The following is a 21222-nucleotide window of genomic DNA, read 5'->3' as shown; positions in this document are numbered from 1 at the left end:
TTGTTTTATTGTCTATGTTTGATTTTAATTGCTTGTATTGTTATTATTGCTTGTATTGTTGTGTTTGGGCTCGGCCTCACATAAGCCGCACCGAGTCCCATGGGGAGATGGTAGCAGGGTATAAATAAAGCTATTATTATTATTATTATCATTATTATTTTCAGATTTCACCACTATAGATTCATTGTGTGGCTTTGAGGAAAATAAATTCTTAGATATTGATCCATAAAATGATCTTGCCCACAGAGTTGCTATAAACATGATTGTAATAATATAAAGGATGCTAGCATAAGAGCCAACATGGTGTATAGTTGGAGCATTGGGCTATGACTCTGTTGCTCAGAGTTCAAATCCGAGGGCATTAGGCAAACAGCAACAAAAGGGGATTTGCATGGAATTTGCTTCCCTTCATCAAATCATTTTGATGAATTGGTGACAATTGTTACTCTAGTGTTAATGATTTCAGCTCTTCTCTCAATGTTATTCAATTGGGAGATAATGGGTAAATCCTTGCTGCCATTTCTATGAAAACCTAACTATTCTTATTTTAAGGATAGCTCTGTCTTTACAGTTTCTATAGTGTTTCTTCAAAGATCATCAGACTTCGCAAACAAGATAAAACATCCACTAAGAATTGCTTTCTTAATTTATTTATTCTCAAACAGATTTCACAGCTAAAAACAGTAAAACAAATATACAAAAATAGATTTATAGGAGCAAAACAACCAAACCAAAAAACTAACTAACTAAATAACTAAACTAAACTAACTAACAAATATATATTTCTCTGTACATCAACTCCCAACCCCCCCCCCCCCAAATTATGTACACAAATACTTAGATTCTGTACTCAGAATGTAGATGTGTGTTTCAGCAGGTTCAAAGCATTAAGGCAAGTTTGCAATGTGTCCTCGTCACACGAAGGGACTGGCACGTTCCTTCTTCTGAGTTTAGTACTTCAATCTTCAACAATAACCAGCTTCTGAATATTTGAAATGGTCCTTCAGTGCTGGTATTTGTTTTTAAAAACACAAGTCAACAGCTGCTAGTTAATTTAGAAACTATGGAAGCAGGCATCTTTAAAACATGAACATGATATAGAACTATCAGTAGAAAAAATCAGTCGGATTTCAGTGGTGGAGGACAACCTCAGCAGACATCCACAATCATAGGTGTTGTATAATCTGAATGTTTGATCCCAAAGGTGACAACTGGAGCACAAGATTTGATCATACATACCTAGAAGGATGAGAAAATATATAAACAGATTAGTCTTCCACTGAATTACAAACAGTTATGCTTCCCCCCCCCCCACCTCTGATTCCTATCTTCTTAATGAGATCCATCATATAACCAATAAGAAAAGGAAAGCCTTCCAAATATGACAAAGAGACATCAAATGTAATGCTAAGAAAAAGTTCTACACTAGTGCAAAAGCTCAAGAACACCCAACACTTTGCAGATGTTCACAATGCATGGGTATATTTTTAAGCCACAAAGGTCATTTATGGTCCAACAAATCATTACATACACTCTCTATATTCGACAGATGAAACCAAACTTCTGAAGGTCAAAAATCCATTGCACTATGTTGGAAAGACACTACTATGACCTCCTTAACTGCAGTGTCAATGTGGTTGAAGAGGTTCTCTCAAATCTCTCAACAACAAACTAGGAATGAGCTTGCAGCACTATCCCATTTGGAGGAAGTTAGTGAAACCATCAACCAGTTAAAAAATAACAAAGTCAGTGGACCTGATGGGACACGTGCTCAAAAGAAAGTAGGCTGACACAAGCTTATTGAAAAAGTGTGGGTAACTGTCACTGAGAAGATTCCAGTGGACTTTGTGGATGAGATTATCATTGCCCTTTTCAAAAAGGAAAAAAGAACAGATTGTGGAAACTATTGCAGAATCTCCCTTTTAACGTCTGCTGGAAAAAATCTCGCAAGAATCCTCGCAAACTGCCTTCTATCTCTTTCAGAAGACACCCTCCCTGAAACCCAGAATGACTTCTGTCCGTCCAGAGGAACAGTGGATATGATTTTCACTGCAAGAGAGCTCCAAGAAAAATACAGGCAACAAAATCAACCCCTGTACGTGGCATTCGTCAACCTTGGAAAGGCCTTAAACACACTGAATCATAATGCTCTCTGAACCATCCTCCTGAAAATTGGATGCCGTGCCTCTCCCCATTATGACATGATGGCAACAGTCTTGGACAGCAATGGATCCCAAAGTAACCCATTTAAGGTGGAATCAGGTGTGAAACAGAGATACATCATTGCCCCAACATTATTGTCTATATTCATCTCTATGATTCTATACCTTATTGAAGGGAAGTTTCTCACCAGTGTGGAAATCACTTATCAAACAGATGGCAAGCCCTTTAACTCCAGCAGGCTGAAAGCCAAAACTAAGGTCACAACAACTTCTGTTATAGAACTCCAATATGCTGATGATAATGTAATCTCTGCTCATTCAGAAGAAGACCCACAAGCCACTCTAAACACTTTTGAAGAAGCATATAAAAGCTTGACCTCTCACTGAACATTGAGAAAGTCAAATTTCTCAACCAGAAGGCACCAACCATTTCCTCTGCAATGCCTGAAATAAAGCTTAATAGTGTAATCCTAGAAAATGCTGACCTTTTCCACTACCACCTCTCCACAAAAATTGACTTTGATGCTGAAATACAATACCGTCTGAGTTCTGCAAGAGCAGCATTTTAAAAAGACGAAACAGAGAGTGTGTGTGGATTGGGGACATTCATAGGGATACCAAGATACGTGTTTATAAAGCTGCTGTCATTCCAACTCTATTGTATGCCTGTGAAAAATGGGCCATCTACGAACATCACTCTCGACTTCTAGAATGATGTCAGCATTGTTGTCTTTGAAAAATCCTGCAAATCTCTTGGGAAGACAGGCAGACAAATGTCAGCGTTCTGGAAGAAGTAATGACCACCACCATTGAAGTGATGATCCTCCACTATCAACTTCACTGGATTGGCCATGTTGTTCAAATGCCCGATCATTGCTTCCGAAAACATGGAAAACAGAATGTTGCTGGACAGAAAAAGAGATTCAAATATGGACTTAAAGCTAACCAATGTGGAATAAATACAGAGAACTTGGAAACCCTGGTCCTCGAGCTTTCTAACTGAAAGTCAGCTGTTACCAACAGTGCTATGAATTTCGAAGAGGCACGAATAGAGGGCAAAAGGGAGAAATGTGCTAAGAGGAAGGTACATCAAGCAAACCCTTGTCATGACTGTCTTCTGTGTGGAAATCTATTTCCCCATTGTGAAAGACCATTCAGATCTAGAATAGGTCTCCACAATCGCTTATGGGCCCTCTGCCAAGATAAGGCAAGAGGGGTGGTGGTGAAGAGGACAAACTACCCCTTTGCATAAGTTAACACTCCTGAGCAAGAATACAAATCCCAGGTCCTCCCAGTTCAATGGAGTGGAGACTTACATGAACATTTATTGAGCTTTAAGGTTTTCTGGAGGCTAGAAATCCTCCAATTGTTATTAGCCGGTAATTCTAGAAAGGTAGGAGTACTGACTCTGTGAAAACTAATCCTACAACGTAAGTGTTTCTGGAACTAAGTTCAGATACCAAATAGTTTATATGTTCCACATAATTGTTTGGATAGATGCAGTTTGCTTGAAACTACAGACACGTTTGGTTCTGTGCATGGAGCAGAAGACAATGTAGCCAATTCTGAGTAGAGGCTAGGATTTATTTTCCCCAAAGATAGTAACAATGTACGTTTGAGGGAATTCATCACAAAACATGGTTCTTTACTGCTTTAATTAAAATAGACATGCTGCCTATTTCCACTATGTGGAATTATAGGTTCAAATAAATAATCTTCAGCAACTTCAATTTCTTGTGATTGGCCTCCTTCTTCACAAGTAGATAAGCAGCATGTCTATATACCTTCCTTTCCATGAGTGGAGCATGAAATGAATGAAATTCAACTCACAGAACTACATAAATTGGATCCTTTCCCAGGAGGAAGATTCCTTTTAAGCATAATGATTTTGGGACTACAGTTCCCCACAGGAGAACTATTAAAAATGTGTCTACCAGGTATCACATTGCTAACTATTACCAAGTCAACATTAGTATTAATGCCTACAGGAGAACATCTTCACCATTTATATTGTTGCAGAGAAAGTTTTCTGAGAAAGTAAATAACAAATAGATTTGATATCCAAACCAGTAAATGGTGGTGCTGGTTAAACCAGTATTTCAGTTTAAATATAACAGTAAATTGCGATTTAAGGAAGCAAGTGTGTTCACAAAGAAAGGAGAGACCATTCAAGTTCATTTCTTGGTCCCATCATTTGAACAAATGTGTAACATCTGAATCTATTTATGTCTTAAATAGAGCAATTGAGAAAGAAAATGCCATTGATAAATGCATCATAGGTAAATCCCAATGTATTTACTTTCAGATTTCTATATAAAAATATTGTTGCTACAATTCCTTGTGTCTCTTGTCCCTATAACAGGGCAAAAGAAATAGTCTTCCCCAGCTGCTTTTTCCTGGCAAGCCTCAGGCTCTGTTGCCAGAGATTTCATGTGATTTCTTTAACATGACTACACTGATACCAAAACAACAGAATAGTTTTCTCTCACCTTTCCTACTTCATAGTCTGCAGGTCCAGGTATTTTCCCACTTCGTAATGCTGCATTTTTCATACCCATAGAATATTTTGGTGCTCTCTTTTTATAGACCTCTGTATGTGGTTCATGATAAGCTGCAGGACCAGGGGTCTATAAGTTGGAAGCAGAAAGATTACTAGGAATAGTAAGCAATTCATAGCCAGCTTCTCTATATTTATTTATTTATTTATTTATTTATTTGCTTTATTTCTATACCGCGTTTCTCAACCTATAATAGGTGACTCAATGCGGTTTACACAATATTAATTACCACAACAATAACAATTAAAACACAGCATACCCAATAACAAACACACAACCATTCATACAGTGCCTCGATCGCAACCAAGATCCAGTCTCATATCCTTATACCGTTCCTATGTTCAGTTTACCGTCATTCTGTGTACAATTGCGCTGATTAGCCAAACGCTTGCTCAAAAAGCCAGGTTTTGAGCTTCTTCCTAAATGCCAGCAACGAAGGGGCCTGTCTGATGTCGCTTGGTAGGGCATTCCATAACCGAGGGGCCACCACCGAGAAGGCCCTGTCTCTCGTTCCCGCCAACCGTGCCTGTGACGCAGGCGGAACCGAGAGCAGGGCCTCCCCGGACGATCTTAATGTCCGTGTCGGTTCATAGGAGGAGATGCGTTCGGAGAGGTAGGTGGGGCCGGAACCGTTTAGGGCTTTGTAGGCTAATGCCAGCACCTTGAATTGTGCCCGGTAGGGAATTGGCAGCCAGTGGAGCTGGCTCAACAGAGGAGTGGTATGCTCCCTGAGAGCTGCTCCTGTTAGCAACCTGGCTGCCGAGCGCTGGACCATCTGGAGCTTCCGGGCAGTCTTCAAGGGCAGCCCCACGTAGAGCGCGTTGCAGTAATCTATGCGGGATGTGACCAGAGCGTGGACTACCGTGGCCAAGTCCGACTTCCCGAGGTACGGGCGCAGCTGGCGCACGAGCCGAAGCTGTGCAAATGCTCCCCTGGCCACCGCTGAGACCTGAGGCTCCAGGCTCAGCGATGAATCCAGGGTCACACCCAAGCTGCGAACCTGCGTCTTCAGGGGGAGTGTAACCCCGTCCAACACAGGCTGTAACCCTATGCCCCGTTCGGCCTTTCGACTGACCAGGAGTGCCTCTGTCTTGTCTGGATTCAACTTCAATTTGTTCACCCTCATCCAGTCCGACACAGCAGCCAAGCACCGGTTCAGGACCTGAACAGCCTCCTTAGAAGTAGGTGGAAAGGAGTGACAGAGTTGGACATCATCTGCGTACAGATAACACCGCACCCCGAAACTCCGGATGATCTCTCCCAACGGCTTCATGTAGATGTTAAACAACATGGGGGACAGTATTGAACCCTGCGGGACCCCACAAGACAAAGGTTGTGAGGACGAGCAGCTGTCCCCCATCAACACCTTCTGGGTACGACCCTCTAGGAAGGACCCGAGCCACTGTAAAACAGTGCCACCAAGGCCCATTCCCGCGAGGCGTCCCAGAAGGATACCGTGGTCGACGGTATCGAAGGCCGCTGAGAGATCCAGCAGGACCAACAGGGACACACTCCCCCTGTCGAGCTCTCTGCGGAGATCATCCACTAAGGCGACCAGGGCTGTCTCGGTACCATGTCCCGGCCTAAAGCCAGACTGTGCCGGATCCAGATAATCAGTGTCTACCAAGAATACCTGGAGTTGTGAGGCCACCACACGTTCCAGGACTTTGCTCAAAAAGGGAAGATTGGAAACAGGCCGATAGTTGACGAATTGAGTGGGGTCTAGTGATGGTTTTTTCAACAGCGGTTTTATTACAGCTTGTTTTAAGCTGGCTGGAATATTGCCTTCCCGAAGGGAGGCATTAACCACCACCTCCACCCACTCGGCCAATCCCCCTCTGGCCTCCTTTAGAAGCCAGGATGGGCAGGGGTCTAGGATGCATGTGGTAGCTCTCATTCCTCCAAGTATCTTGTCCACATCCTCGGGTTTCACCAATTGAAATGAATCCATCAAAATCGGACAAGCAGATGCTCGTGTTACATCCTCAGAGACTGCCGTTAACGTGGTATCCAGGCCAGAGCGGATCAAAGCGACTTTGTCCGCAAAGAACCGAGCAAATGCTTCACAGCGGGCCGTCGAGTTGTCAGGGTTCCCATCCGGAGTGGTGGGGTTCAATAGCCCTCTGACAACTCGAAACAACTCCGCCGGACGGTTCTTTGCGGACGCAATATTGGCCGCAAAGAAAGCTTTCTTTGCCGCCTTTATTGCCACGGCATATGCCCTTAATAGGGCAACAAACCGTGTTCGATTTAACTCGCTCGGGTCCGAACGCCACACGCGCTCTAGTCTCCTCTTCCTTCGCTTCATCGCTGCCAGCTCCTCGTTGAACCAAGGTGCTGGTTTAGCTCGGCTACTTGAGAGGGGACGTTCCGGAGCAATCGTGTTTATGGCCCTAGTCATCTCCCCATTCCAGAGAGACACCAGGGCTTCAACAGAATCACCAACCGAGGTGGCAGGAAAATCCCCAAGAGCCGTCAGGAATCCGTTCGGATCCATAAGCCTCCTGGGGCGGACCATCTTAATGGGTCCCCCACCTCTGCAGAGGTTGGAAGGTGTGGTGAGTCTAAATCTGACCAGATAGTGGTCGGTCCATGGCAACGGAGAGGTGGATAACTCCTCAACACCGCCACCTTGCTCCCATCCCTGACAGAAAACCAAATCTAATGTGTGTCCCGCACAGTGGGTGGGGCCAGATACTTGTTGGGACAGCCCCATGGTTGCCATGGATGACATGAAGTCCTGAGCCGCTCCTCCTAGGGAAGTCTCGGCATGTACATTGAAGTCCCCCAGCACAAGAAGCCGTTGAGACTCCAATGCCAGGCTCGAGACCACCCCCGCTAGCTCAGGTAGGGAGACCGTAGTGCAGCGAGGTGGGCGGTACGCTAACAGAATCCCTATTCTGTCCCGGTCGCCCACCCTCAGGTGGACACACTCGAAATTGGTTGACTGTGGAATGGGGCCTCTGGTCAGAGGGATAGAATTTTTATAGACCACCGCAACTCCGCCTCCCCGCCCTCCAGGTCTCGACTGGTGCTGTACAGAGAATCCTGGCGGACAAAGCTGGGTCAAATTAACTCCTCCAGCTTCATCCAGCCAGGTCTCTGTAATGCACGCCAGATCTGCCCGTTCCTCCAAGATTAGATCTTGGATGAAAGATGTTTTGCCATTGACAGATCTGGCGTTCAGCAGCACCATCTTCAACCCAGAGGGACTGCCAACCTGGGTACACCCACTTACCAAGTCAGGAGACCGATTACAAGTAATTAAGTTTTTTTTCCTTCTTTCCCTAGGCCGAATTTGGGCTGTAAAATTTTTACTATTTCTAGGCCGAATTAGCCGAATTGGTGGTCTCCCTTTCCCGTATCTCCCCCTCCCCGTCACGGGCTCTATGGGGGCCCCCCGGCCAGTGGAATACCCTTCTTCTACCATATTGCACTTAGAATTCGTAGTTTCAACCCATGACTTGTACCAGATTATATACTTTTGCCACTCAGTCTCAGTCCAATTCTTTCCTATTCCTGGTGTGTTAATTCCAGGATCCCCCCACCCGTTCCACCCTCTATTGTCCTCCCAGTCCACCAGTAACACAATAAGCAGACCCCAAGGGAGGAATGCTGACATTGGGGAACAGAGTTGATACAGGGTTGAGGTAGGATATTAGGTTCAAGTAGTAGTAGATTTTAAATTGCTAGGTCTTAAAGTGCTAAAGATTTAGTTTAAGCTGTTAAAGTGCATAGAAAGCTGTTAAGTGCATACAATAACGCGTTATCAGAGACTGACTGCTATGGTGGTCACTTAATAACCTTACTTATACAGGGTTAAAGTGCAAGTTGTTGGATGAAGTGCTGACCGTTGTATACCTTAGCAGCAATTGGCCCCTCTAAGTGCTAACAGTTGTAAAATTTGGCAGCAATAGATCAAATAAAGTGCTGGTAATTGGAAGACTTAATAGCGTTGGCTCATATAAAGTGCTGGCAGTTGGCAGGTATCAGCGTTGGCTCAGACAACAATTTACTAGCGCAATGAATGTGCAAGTTGATCGATTAGTCCTCAGTCCTATTGGTAGATGTAAAGTCCAGTTGGTCTCCCTCCTCCCCCTCCCACCATCAGTGTCAGGGTCGGGTGACTGGGGCCTTGCAGCAGAGTGACGGATCGCTAAGATGGCCACCGGAACTGCTGATGAGCTGGATAATTCCGGAAATGGAGGCAGTAACGCGGTGGGTGGCGTTACAGTAATGGCGGTTGATCACAAAGCATGTAACAGCAGCTATGTAGCAATATATATAGTTCCAACCAACCCAGGAGGCAGCCTAGCAGTCGTGAGGTTAGTGTTGCTGGTTAAGAGCGTTGCAGGCTAGAGATCACGATCGCCGCAAGAGAGCTTAAAAAACGCTGAGTCACCGCGCGGCGTTGGTCAGGCTCTCCCAGGGAGGCGCCGAGTCACCGCCGGCTCACCCTGTCGAGCTTGCCCCAGCGGTATCGGGGCATGGGAGAAGCAGCCGGGACGCCTCCAGGCCTCGGAGAAAGTTGGAGTACGAGGCCTGTCTCAGTTGGAGTCGCGGAGGAATCACACCTCCGAGTGCAGAGGAGTTCAGGCTTGGCGCGGAAGGATCGGCACAGAATCCGGGGAGCGGGGAGCGGAGCCACGCTGGGGACACAGGCCGAGGGCTCAGATGAAAGTCAGGGCCAGATCGAGCCGTGGGTGGAGATGGACAATGCAGAACGGCAATTCGCTGGCACCGCAGCGCTCGGAGCGACAGCCAGCTGCCCCAGCAACTCTCTCCGGCTCGGTAGTCCCTCGGCAGCCCCACAATCCACTCCAACCAGCCCAGGCCTCCGCTCCGGTCCGCAGTTTAATCCAAGCCGCGGATGAGTCCGAGCACAGCAACACAGGCAACACGGCGCACACTGCCGAGCTCCAAGGGCGGCCGCTCCGACCTCCCTCCGGTAGTCAACACAGCGGGTGGTAATTGGCAGCTGGTGGGTTAGATGTTCCAGGCCAGGTTAGACCGAGCAAACGGGCTGGGAGGGAGCGTGCTAGGCCGTATCGATAGTAGCGGCCTTCGCTCTACCTCCTTCCTCTCCCTTCTTCTTCCCTCCTTGGTTTTTCCTCCTCTGCTCCCCTCAAGCCCCCCTCCGGGGTCCTGAGGAGATGCCGGTTCAGGAGCCGATGACAGGAGTTCAGAATAGGGGCGGATGGATCAGATTAAGCTCGGATTAAGAGCAATCGCCTTACCCGGACGGGAGGTTAGCTGTTAGCAGTCGCCAGAACCGGAAGTTCTATAAGAAAACTATGGGCCTTCCACACAGCTCTATATCTCAGAATATCAAGTCAGAAAATCCCACACTATCTGCTTTGAACTGGGTTATCTGAGTCCACACACAGATAATGTGGCTCTCCTGCCTTGATATTCTGGGATATAGGGCTATGTGGAAGGGCCCTATGTTGCTCTGAAATACCTGAAACATGGTTTTGTTCTCTCAAATCCCATTATCAGCCTCATTTTGACAAAGCTCTTTCTTGTTTTATCCCCACCCCTGATCTTCTAGTCCAGGAGAAAGGCTCAAAGGCCTTTCCCAGCCTTTGAACTTCTAGATATTTGGGACTTCAGCTCACAGAATCCCACATCCTTGGCCATGCTAAAAAAACCTGGTAGATAATCAATGGTTGGCTAACCCTGTTGTAATCCATTTATAATTGTTTCCTTTAGCAGTGGTGAGACTATTCAGATGTATGTTTCATTGAGTACAAAGTGGTTTAGCTGCTGAGGACTTTGTTGTTTTTATGTGCTTTCAAGTCATTTCCAGTTTCAGCAACCTTAATGTAACTGTATCACGGGCTTTTTTAGAAATATTTCTTCAGATGAGATTGCTGCTATTGACTTTCTCTGAGGTTGATATGACTGTGACTTGCCCAAGATCACCCAATGTATTCCCAAGGGCACTTTGGGATCTGAACCCTGATCTCCCAGAGTTCAATATACAAGCAAATGCATCAGACTGGAAATTAATGAAGATTTAAAACCAGTTTTACATGTGTGTGGACATGAGGATTTTTTTAGTAGTTAATTACTGAGTATTAGTGTTTTGCAGCTGAAAGTATAAACTGTATCCATGCATGAGAAGGACTGTGTCTTAGGTGAGGGTGAAATGAAAATTACAACTTCCAATGGCCTCAGTAGTATATTGAAATATAGTTGGAAGAAGAAGAGAATAACAGAACTGAGGAAGATACAACAATATCACAACATTTAATCTTTGCTTGAACTAAATAATATTATGATTAAGTTGATGCTTGATTCTGAGATAGATAGATAGATAGATAGATAGATAGATAGATAGATAGATAGATATATTCAGATGCTGTAATCAAAAGGGACCAGGACTTATTAGCTGTTGACTATACTACTCACTAGCAACATGCTGGTTAAAGAACAAAAAAGTCTGCACCAAAATTTTATCCAGGCATATTACTCTTGGCAATCAACAGAAAAAAGAAAGAAATGAAGTGAATTCATGAGCCTACCTTATGAAGGTCTTCATGAAAACACCCACGCATAGTTTTTCCTACCATGGAATAAGAAGGACTAGAAGCCTTGTATACTGTGTGGGGTCCAAATACCCTCGGGATCATGTAAGCATTGGGACCTGGAAAAGGAAAATATGAGCAATAGGAAGAGTGCTGAAAAGTCCAGGGAATAGACAGATGATAGCTGGTGTTCACCATAGTACTGTGAGCTCAGAAAAACCAGAGGGGATGTTTGACTATTTCTGTGTTGGATTCAGTGGCTAGAATTACTTAATGCAATCAGTACTCAGCTCCTTCTAACAATAATAAACAAAAACACAGAGCTTGGAGTAACTAATTGCAAATTAGCCAACTGCAATTAATGTATATACTCATGTGTAAGTTGACCTCGTGTTGGGGGCAGGATTGAGTTCTAAAATAATGGCTAATTGTGACTCCTGGATAAGTCAAGGGTCCTCTCACAGAGAAGAGAAAGTGCCAGCTAGACCTCAGAGGTCAGCTGCTCCTGGTTGCCACTACCATTTTCCTAGCCAGGTTTTCAAATAAGGCCAGAAGTGATATCATGGTGTAAAGAAGAAAGGGAGTTGGTGGCTCTTTTGGGTCCTTTGGGATAGAATAAGCTTTAGCCTGTCACCACTCTATTGAGAGATGGTTTCTCTTTTGATAACAGCTAAGAGTTGCAAATATTAACACTGATCCACAGATAAGTCGACCCAAGATTTTTTGGTTGATATTGGGACTAAACTTTCTAGCCTTCTATAAGGTAAAGATAAAGATTTTCCTCTGACGTGAAGTTCAGCTATATCCCAACTCTGGGGGTTGGTGCTCATCTCCATTTCTAAGCTGAAGAGCCAGCGTTGTCCGTAAACACCTCCAAGGTCATGTGGCCAGCATGACTGCATGGAGCGCCGTTATCTTCCCGTCAGAACGGTACCTATTGATCTACTCACATTTGCATGTTTTTGAACTGCTAGGTTGGCAGAAGCAAGGGCTGACAGTGGGAGCTCACACCGCTTCTCAGATTCGAACCTGTGACCTTTCGGTCAACAAGTTCAGCAGCTCAGTGCTTTAACCCAGTGTGCCACTGGGGGTACCGTGTCAACAACTATATCTTTCAATTACTTTTATAGTCATAGATAAGGGTACTGCCTCACTAAACGTCTTGTGTTCTGTCTTGAACTATACTTCACACTGCTAACAAATACAAAAAAAAAATCTTGTGCTTTGCTGAGGTTATTAAAATGGGAGTGGAAAGACAGTATTTAGTAGCACAGTATTCAGATGTTTTAAAAGTAATTATGTTTGAAAAACAAGGAAGTAAAGAATTGTTTTTAAATTCGGAGGCCATGGCATTAAGTAACTCCTTCAATGAATCTTGAAATTATAAAAGTAACTCTTCATTATTATTATTTTAAAAGTAACTTACCAAGTTTCCATTTGCCCAGGATATGACTTACCAGGTGTACTGTCTACTCTTGAACCTTGAGTCCTGAATGACATGGTATGTGCTGGTACGTTTTTGTAGATAATTCTGTTAGACTTCTCTGGTGAGTAAGAGGCTAGGAAAGATCAAAAGCAATGGTTGTAGTGAGATTAAAGAGAAAAAATTTCATGAGCAGAGGTGAATTGTGAATACAACACAAAAGAGAACCTACCCCAAAAGGAAAAGACAGGTTTGTGTATATGGGAAGGTAGGAGAAAAGGGCTTTAAATCTATTAGGTATGCATTTCTCGAAGGCTGGGTTTTGGAGCAGAGTGCTCAACTCTCCAGGCTTCCTGGAGTGAGTCGCTTATCCTGGAAGTCACCAGGATTGATCATTCTCCTTTTAAACAGGCAGCAGATAGTGCCCTCACTCTGCTTAATATGAAAACATAAGTGTTCTCCAAAACTGTGTCTAGTTATAGCATTGTTTTTTGTTTTGTTTTTTGTTTTTTTGCATTTCTGACAATCTGTGAAGCTTTGGAGGATCCCACAGACAAAAAATTATCTGTACCAACAAGACACAGTGAAGACATCTGCCCTTGCACTATGCTACTCTGCTGCTGAGTATGCATGCCCAGTGTGGAACACATCTCACCACACTAAAACAGTAGATGTGGCTCTTAATGAGACATGCTGCATTATCACAGGGTGTCTGCGACCCACACCACTGGAGAAATTACACTGCTTAGCCGGTATTGCACCACCTGACATCCGCCGGGAAGTAGCAGCCAATAGTGAAAGGACCAAGGCAGAGACATCTCCAGCTCATCCCCTGTTTGGGTATCAGCCAGCACGTCAACGACTTAAATCAAGACATAGTTTTCTTAGATCTACAGAGACACTCGCTGGAACACCCCAGCAAGCGAGAGTCCAAAAGTGGCAGGCCCAAACCCAGCACCTCAATTCATGGGTGATACCAGATGAGAGACTCCCCCCTGGGCACTCAGAAGACTGGGCGACTTGGAAGGCGCTGAACAGATTGCGCTCTGGCACCACGAGATGCAGAGCCAATCTTAAGAAATGGGGCTACAGGGTGGAATCCTCGGCATGCGAGTGCGGAGAAGAACAAACCACTGACCACCTGCTGCAATGCACCCTGAGCCCTGCCACATGCACGATGGAGGACCTTCTTGCGGCAACCCCAGAGGCACTCCAAGTGGCCAGATACTGGTCAAAGGACATTTAACCAAATACCAAATATGCAAAATCTGTGTGGTTTTTTTTCTTTCTTTTTTTTCTTTTTCCTTTTAATCTCTGTGTTTGTCTTGCTCTGTTAGAATTGTAATACAATGGTTGCTGATGACACGATAAATAAATCTGTACCAACTGGAGTTTCCTGCCCTTTCCTAGATACATGTGACCACAAAAAGAATCCATTCTGTATAGAAGGGATTTTTTTTTTTGCTATAGACAGTGATTGATCGTTTTGAACACTATTCAGTGTTTTTGGGAGAACATTCCCTGTATTTTTTAAATCAGTGCTTGACTCCTTCGAACAACAATAAACAAACAAACAAACAAACAAAACACAGAAGCTGGAATAACTTGTTGTAAATGACTTGCCAATTGCAACTAGTTCAGTTTTTTAGACACGTGGCAACAGAGACAAGATTTCCAGCCACTTTTCACAAACATCTATTTGCATTTTAAAGAAATCATTAATGTTGATTCAAAACAATCTCACAAAGTGAAATCACAGAAAGTCACCAGTTTGGTCATTAAGTAACCAGTGTGGTTTTTCTTAATGTATGCTTGTATAGAATCCTTCAAAACTGCATTCAGATGTTCTGTCTGTGTTGTATGAACAGAACCAAATCATGCACATAAACTTTGGATAGAAGAATGCACCTTACCAGGACCTGGGGTTATCTCCACTCTCACCCTGGGTCGACTACCCATTGAATAAGCTGGAGCCGATTTTCTCCCTCTATTTGTCATAGAGCCCTGCACAGGATAGGGACCTGGCGAGCAGTCTTTTCTGAGGGAAGGCCTTGAGCCATGCATACTGTAGGCTGGGGCTTTCCTTTTGGTCGGTATGTGTGATACATGACCTAGAAGAAAACAACACAGATATAGATCATGCAAATCGTTTTGGTATAAAAATATATCATACAATTTCAGATCACTGATCAGTTTAATTTCAGCATATTTTTTGGCTGGCCTCAGTGCTCCGAATCTCAGTGCAAAAGATTTCCGAAGCTCCTTTCAGATGAAAAACTGAGGAAATGGGGTGTCCTATGTCCAAGGTGTTTTCTTGATTGAATTATAGAAACTTAGACCCCTTCCATACAGCTTTCATCCCACATTATCTGCTTTGAACTAGGTTATATGGCGGTGTGGACTCAGATAACTCAGTTCAAAGCAGATAATGTGGATTATCTGCCTTGATATTCTGGGTTATATGGCTGCGTGGAAGGGCCCTTAGAATTGGAAGGGGCCACAAGGGCCATCGAATCCAACCCTTTGCCATGCATGAATATGCACCAAACTCCTCTTAAAGACTTCCATGCAACTTCCCCCAAACATGTGAAAAGTGTGCCTGAATAAAAATATTTTTATTGGCAAAAAATTATGGAAGTGACATCTGGCGTCACTTGGGAGGATGTTCCACAGCCTGGGAACAACCAATGAAAAGGTCCTCCATTGTGTATCTGAACAAGCAAACACAAACAGAAGTAGCTGTGCACAATGAGAATTAGCAATACAATGGCACCAAATATAAGAGTGGAAATCACGGAAATCAGTCAGCGATTTTTTGATGAACAACTCTCATTGAAATGAGTGGGAGCTGCATAAGATCTTTTCTACTTATCTCAATTGAACGTATGCAGGAAGTTAACTCAGAAGGTTGTTTCTGACATGGATGTATTTCATTTGAATTTGTATTTTAAAGGAAGACTGGATTAATTTCTAAAACCACAATATTACCTTTTTTCTTTGTTTTATTTTGTTTACCTGTTGCTCCTTGTATGTAGTATTTCGGCCCAGGGCTTGTGAATTGGGCCAGGATTGGGCCTCTTGGACGATGAGGCCTCCAAGTTCCCACCCATTTTTCATTACTCATGATGGCAGCTTATATTCCAATGCCTGAGAAATGAAGAAGAGATTCTTCAACAAGCAAATAGCACGTGTTCTTCTAAGTAATTCATTAAACATGCTAGATCATGCTATATAACAAAAATATCATGAATAATGCATGAGAGAAGAATCCCATGTCTGGCTCTTAATGTAAGAGGGATTCTGATCAAGTATGAATGACTCTCCAGAGATTGTTGGGCCACAGTTCTCCATATACTCCACAATTGGTCGTCAATGCTGGCTAGGGTTGCAGGAAACTACAGGGCAATTGCTGGCCACTGCATTCTGGAGTTCTTTGCTGATGTTATGCATCCTTGACATTACTTCAATTTATGGTGACCCTCATAATTTTTTCTTGGACAGATTTTTTCAAAGTAGGAATGCCACATCCTTCTCCTAAGACTGAGAAGGTATGACTTGTTGAAGGCCATCCAATAGATTTCTACTGCCAAGTGAGGATATGAATCCTGGTCTCTTAGGGCTTTCTAGACAGTGCTTTATCCCAGGAGCATCTGTGTTTAAAAAACATGGATGTTCCTGGGGCCCTGTCCACACACACCCCAGAAAGCACGTGGGAGAACACCTGGAGACTCTACCCCTCTCCCCAAAAGCCCTAAAACACCCTTTTAAAAATAAAATTACTTACCCAGCCTCCGTTGGACAGCTGTGGCAAAGAGGGAGGGGAGGAGCAATTTTCCTCCCCCCCCCCTTCCAATGGAGGCTGGATAAGTATTATTTTTAAAAGGGGGGTTGGGGCTTTTGGGGAGGGAGTTGGGATTCCCACAGTTTTCTGTCCTAATTTAGCCCAGAAAACTGTGGGAATGGTGTCTGGACTGCAGTCCAGACACCAGAAGTAGTGGGTTTATCCCACGCCTTCCAAGAAGTCATGGAATAAACCCTATATCAAATTAATTTGCCACAAATAAATTTGCCACAAACCAGGGACGTTGAGGTCTCCTAGTTCCCACCCATTTTTCATTACTCGTGATGGGAGCTTATATTCCAATGCTTGAGAAATGGAGAAGAGATTCTTCAACATTCACCCTGGTTTGTGGCAAATTAATTCGGGATTGTCCAGAGTGTTGTCTGGATAGCCCTATTTTTATTGCAGAAGTTTCCGCAATAAAGGGGCTGTCTAGATCTGCCCTTAGAGCTTTACTCTAACAGTCAAACCATAACACCATGATGGTTCTCTTTAAGGTTGTATTCCCACTAAAATGTAACTTCCATGCTCTGGTCCAAACTTTTTTTTCAAAATAATTCCAAATTTTTGAAAAACATCCCAAAGGAAATCTGCTATGGAGGGGAAATATTGTATTTCCACAGTGCTTTTTGATTTGTATAATTAAATAATTAGGCAGTTAAAAGTGCAAAGGACTGTAGATGAAGTGAATTTGTGCATTATATTGAAAAAAATTCACCAGAAGAGTGCAAAGCTCCCTCTGGAGAGCTAAATGGACTTCTTAGAGTTTTCTCCTGCCAGGCATGCAGGTAATGGAAAATAAGAGAAGGGAAGGTGATGGTGGTGAGTAATGGAGTTAAATGGAGTTAAATTTAGGTTTATAATCATTGTAATGGGGAAAAGACTTCACAGATCCCCAGGAAGTATCTGAGGGAGCCTTCAATCTCTGTTGACTGAAATAGGTTGAGTAAACAAATTAGTCATCAGCAATCCTGTGAATCGAATACAGGAAACTTATGGTCCTCAAGATGTTGCCAAACTCTTACTTCTATGATGCCCGCCACAGACTGACAACAACTGAAAAACCCTTGGTTACATTTAAAGGTCTACTCAAATTCAATTGAATTGGAACTGTAGATCCTGACACTAACTGCAATGTGTAGTTTGTTTTTCTGTTTGTACAAATAAAGTATCATTTGCAAAACAGTGAGATTTTGATTTGAACAAAAATTAGGTTGCACGGACCTTGACACTTATTTCCAAAATAAATAGCCTTCTTTTTTTTTTCTTTTTTTGTAGTAGACGACACTGGTGAGATTTTTGTTTGTTTGTTTGTTTTTTTAAAAACCCTCATATTTTGTGATCTGACATGGAAGGGAAAGCAGAGATATTTTCCATGCCCTCTTTGATTAGATTAGGGTATAAAGCTTAAAATTAGAATTAAGAGGCTAACTCACAGTTATTAAAATAACAGTGCCACTTTTGATTCTTCCAGAAGTGAGCAATGATATCAAGCAGAAATTGTATTTTCCTTCTGCTTGAAGGGGGTACATTCCTTAAAGTAAATGCTAGGCACTGAGAAAGCAGGGTGAGAGGGCTCGATCGTGCAGTGTTACGAAATTGTTCAGGAGGACATTCACTGACCTGGCATTTGTGCGCAATAGTAAGAACTACACCAAGACTTCTTACCTGTAGCTTTTTTCAGTTTTCCTTTTCTTTTTCTACCACTAACCTGTTGGTAGGATTGTTTTTAATGACTGAGAGGTAATACACCTTATTCTGTCTTTGTCAATTCACTCTATGTGAACAACTTTGTTGTCTGACGACGCCTTCTTCGACTCTCTTCAACAGGGCTGCTGAAGATTAGAGAAGAAGATGAAATGAAGGTGAAGCAGAATCTAGCTCTATTTGCACCAATGGGGTTGAGAAGAATCTTCATGGAATTGTCATAGAAACAAACAATTGCCCACTATAGTCCTTCCTGATGTTCTAGAACACAAAGTCTGATTAGGAAGCCCTGAGCTCCATGTCAGGAGGTGGAGTCAGATTCATACTGATGGGAGCTCTGTAACTGAGTTTCCCAAGGCTTTTTGCTTTTGTTAAAAGTAGCCACAGAATAGATTTGAAATGGTAACACAACATTGGAGAAAGGTTATAATCTTCCACCTTCATGTCCATCATCCTAAGCAAAATGTTCCTAATGCTGTCTGTCCCCTTGGAAGAGAGGAAACCACAGTCAACAGAATCACCAAGAACCAATGAAATATTTAGAAACAGGCCTGTAGCGAGGGGGGGGGGTTAGGGGTTCAACCCCCCCCCCCCAAATGTTTCAGATTTTTTTTAAAAACCTGGTTTACTCATGAATTTTAACTGGTTAACCAAATCCCCATGCTAAGTCTATGAGATGCAAAAAATCAAGAGTCCCTCCAGAACTGCAAGCACTATCTCAAGCAAATATTAGCAATTTATTCACACTGTCATTACTTGCAGCAATAGCCGATGTAGTTGTTCTGGTACAGCTGTACCAGGAGCTCCAACTTTATTTGCTTTGTATTAAATGTTTGCTTGCAATCCTAGGTTTCAGGGACTCTGCAGATAGGTAGCTTCTTTTGTTGCAGTCATAGGGCAAGTCACCTGTCCATCATTATTAAGTTTTGGTTCCACCCCTTGCTCAGGGTAATTGGGAAGGGAAGGGAGCCATTTTTAGTTAGTCTCAGCAAGGTAAGCTTATGTATAGGATGTGTGCAAGCTTCCCCTGTTCAAAAGCTTAAACCCTTAAGACCTTACGGGGAGAAAGGTCTTAAGAGTCTCCAAAGAATTTCCAGGAAAATAGCCCTAAAGACCAAAGAACTCCAGCTGGAGAACATCTACTGCCTTGCTGGTAGGTCCACTCGGAGTTCGAGACGCAGTTCGACCCACATCAGTAAGGGTTAGATTACAGTCAGCCTGGGAGAAGTTTAAAAGGGGATTTTCCTTTAAAGAAGAAGTTATTGAAGACAGTTGCCTGTCCTTCGTGGGCAAGATTAGGAATTCACCAGTTGCCTAAAAACTTGGAATCATTTGCTTAACTTTACTGAAGACAAGAGAAGTTTCTGTTTGATTGTTCATTAATAAAAGACTTTGTTGTACTTCTCAAGCCATCTAAAGACTGTTTGTGGTGGAAACCTCTGAGAACTTCTCTTTAGGCCCCCTGGCTTCCCGCTGGGCAAAGGTTGCACATCCTGTTCTAAAGACAATTATTTACAGGCCCAGCGCGCGACAGAACAGTAGTGAAGCAACCAAGTTGGGGGGGGGGGGGTGGATGTTGAATGCTCTCATTAAGGAAGCCAGACTTGGTGGAAGTGGTTGACAAGGGCGGAGCTGCAGGCTATTGAAGGCTGCTCTGCCCCCTGCTGTGCTCTTTGCTTCAGCGTGAGCTAGGAGGCAGGTTTCAACCCCCCCCCACCCCGCGTGAAATTTTCAACCCCACCCCCAAATTTCAACCCCTCCCGAAATTTTTTTCTGGCTACAGCCCTGTTTAGAAATAGTTCACACCTACACAAGCAATCAATGTGAACATAGAATCCACAAAGAGTCATACAGACTTCTTAATCTAAGGTCATTTTAGATAATCTAAATTAATTATATGGGTATGTTTCAAACGTGATTAATTCCTTGTGAAAAACATTATATTTCCAGAAAAATTAAAAATTGGTGCATGTAGATGACTATCCAGAAGCCTGCACTGATAGATAGTTTTGTGCATTTGTGAAACCTGAGTTGGGGTTGCAGCTTCAAGGTCTCAGTTGATGTTCCAAGATGAACACAATTGTTCGCCTTGGGGTCACCATAAATCTGAAATGACATGAAGTGCTTGAATGTAGCGTGGTCCTATTGTACATAGAGAGGGGGAGAAAGAGAGGGGTGTAGCCAGATCAAAATACAGAAATGGGAGAGGAGGGATATGAATTCTGTATGTGTGTCTTCAACTCCCCTATTGACTTATGGCAAGCTCATACATTTCAAAGGACTTTCTTAAGCTAGGTATATTCCTGGGTGGTTTTCCTAGTTCCTTATATTTGTTGTTTTTCCCATCCAAGTACTACACAGGGTTGATCATGCTAAGTTTCCCAGGTCAGATAAAATGCACTGTATAGCACAGACTTTCTCAACCTAGGGGTCAAGACCCCTGGAGGGGTCGCAAGGGGGGTTTCAGAAGGATCACCAAAGACCATCAGAAAACATATTTCTGATGGTCTTAGGAACCCATTTGGCAGAGAAGGTTGAAGATCAACCCACCTTCTCTTCAATTTTGGTGTTGGTGAAGTACAATACCCAGAATTCAAAAATATCCCCACCCTCAACCCCACCAGTATTCAATGCAGGCCATGTAGGTAGTGTTCCAAGTTTGGTGCAGATACACTGTGGGCAGGCGTCAGAGTGCTCTTTGATTGTAGGTGATCTATAAATCCCAGAATATATATATATATATATATATATATATATATATATATATATATATAAATTTAATTACATATAATATTACAATATAATGGTATAGTGTAATATAGTAATATATACTGATATTGTACTATGCTAATAATATAATATACTGTATGAAAATATATATTGTAAGCCGCTCTGAGTCCCCTTCGGGGTGAGAAGAGCGGCATATAAATGCCGTAAATAAATAAATAAATAACTCCCAAATGTCAAGGTCTATTTTCTCCAAACTCCACCAGTGTTCATA

General features: G+C 43.2%; 1 protein-coding gene across 1 annotated transcript; it reads right to left on the bottom strand.

Moving 5' to 3' along the window:
• Positions 1 to 1149: 1149 nt before the first annotated feature.
• CIMAP1A (ciliary microtubule associated protein 1A) lies at positions 1150 to 15797 on the bottom strand. The gene is made up of 6 exons (XM_060754935.2): positions 15689 to 15797; positions 14587 to 14784; positions 12708 to 12809; positions 11248 to 11369; positions 4652 to 4789; positions 1150 to 1239 (listed from the first exon to the last, which is right to left on the bottom strand). Exons 1-6 carry the CDS (start codon positions 15795 to 15797, stop codon positions 1150 to 1152), a joined length of 759 nt encoding a protein of 252 aa, XP_060610918.2.
• Positions 15798 to 21222: the final 5425 nt, after the last annotated feature.

This window comes from Anolis sagrei, chromosome 1, assembly GCF_037176765.1.
Source record: "Anolis sagrei isolate rAnoSag1 chromosome 1, rAnoSag1.mat, whole genome shotgun sequence".
Lineage (NCBI taxonomy): Eukaryota > Metazoa > Chordata > Lepidosauria > Squamata > Dactyloidae > Anolis > Anolis sagrei.
The sequence above is the reverse complement of the archived record's forward strand: the minus strand, read 5'-3'. Positions and strand labels throughout refer to the sequence as shown.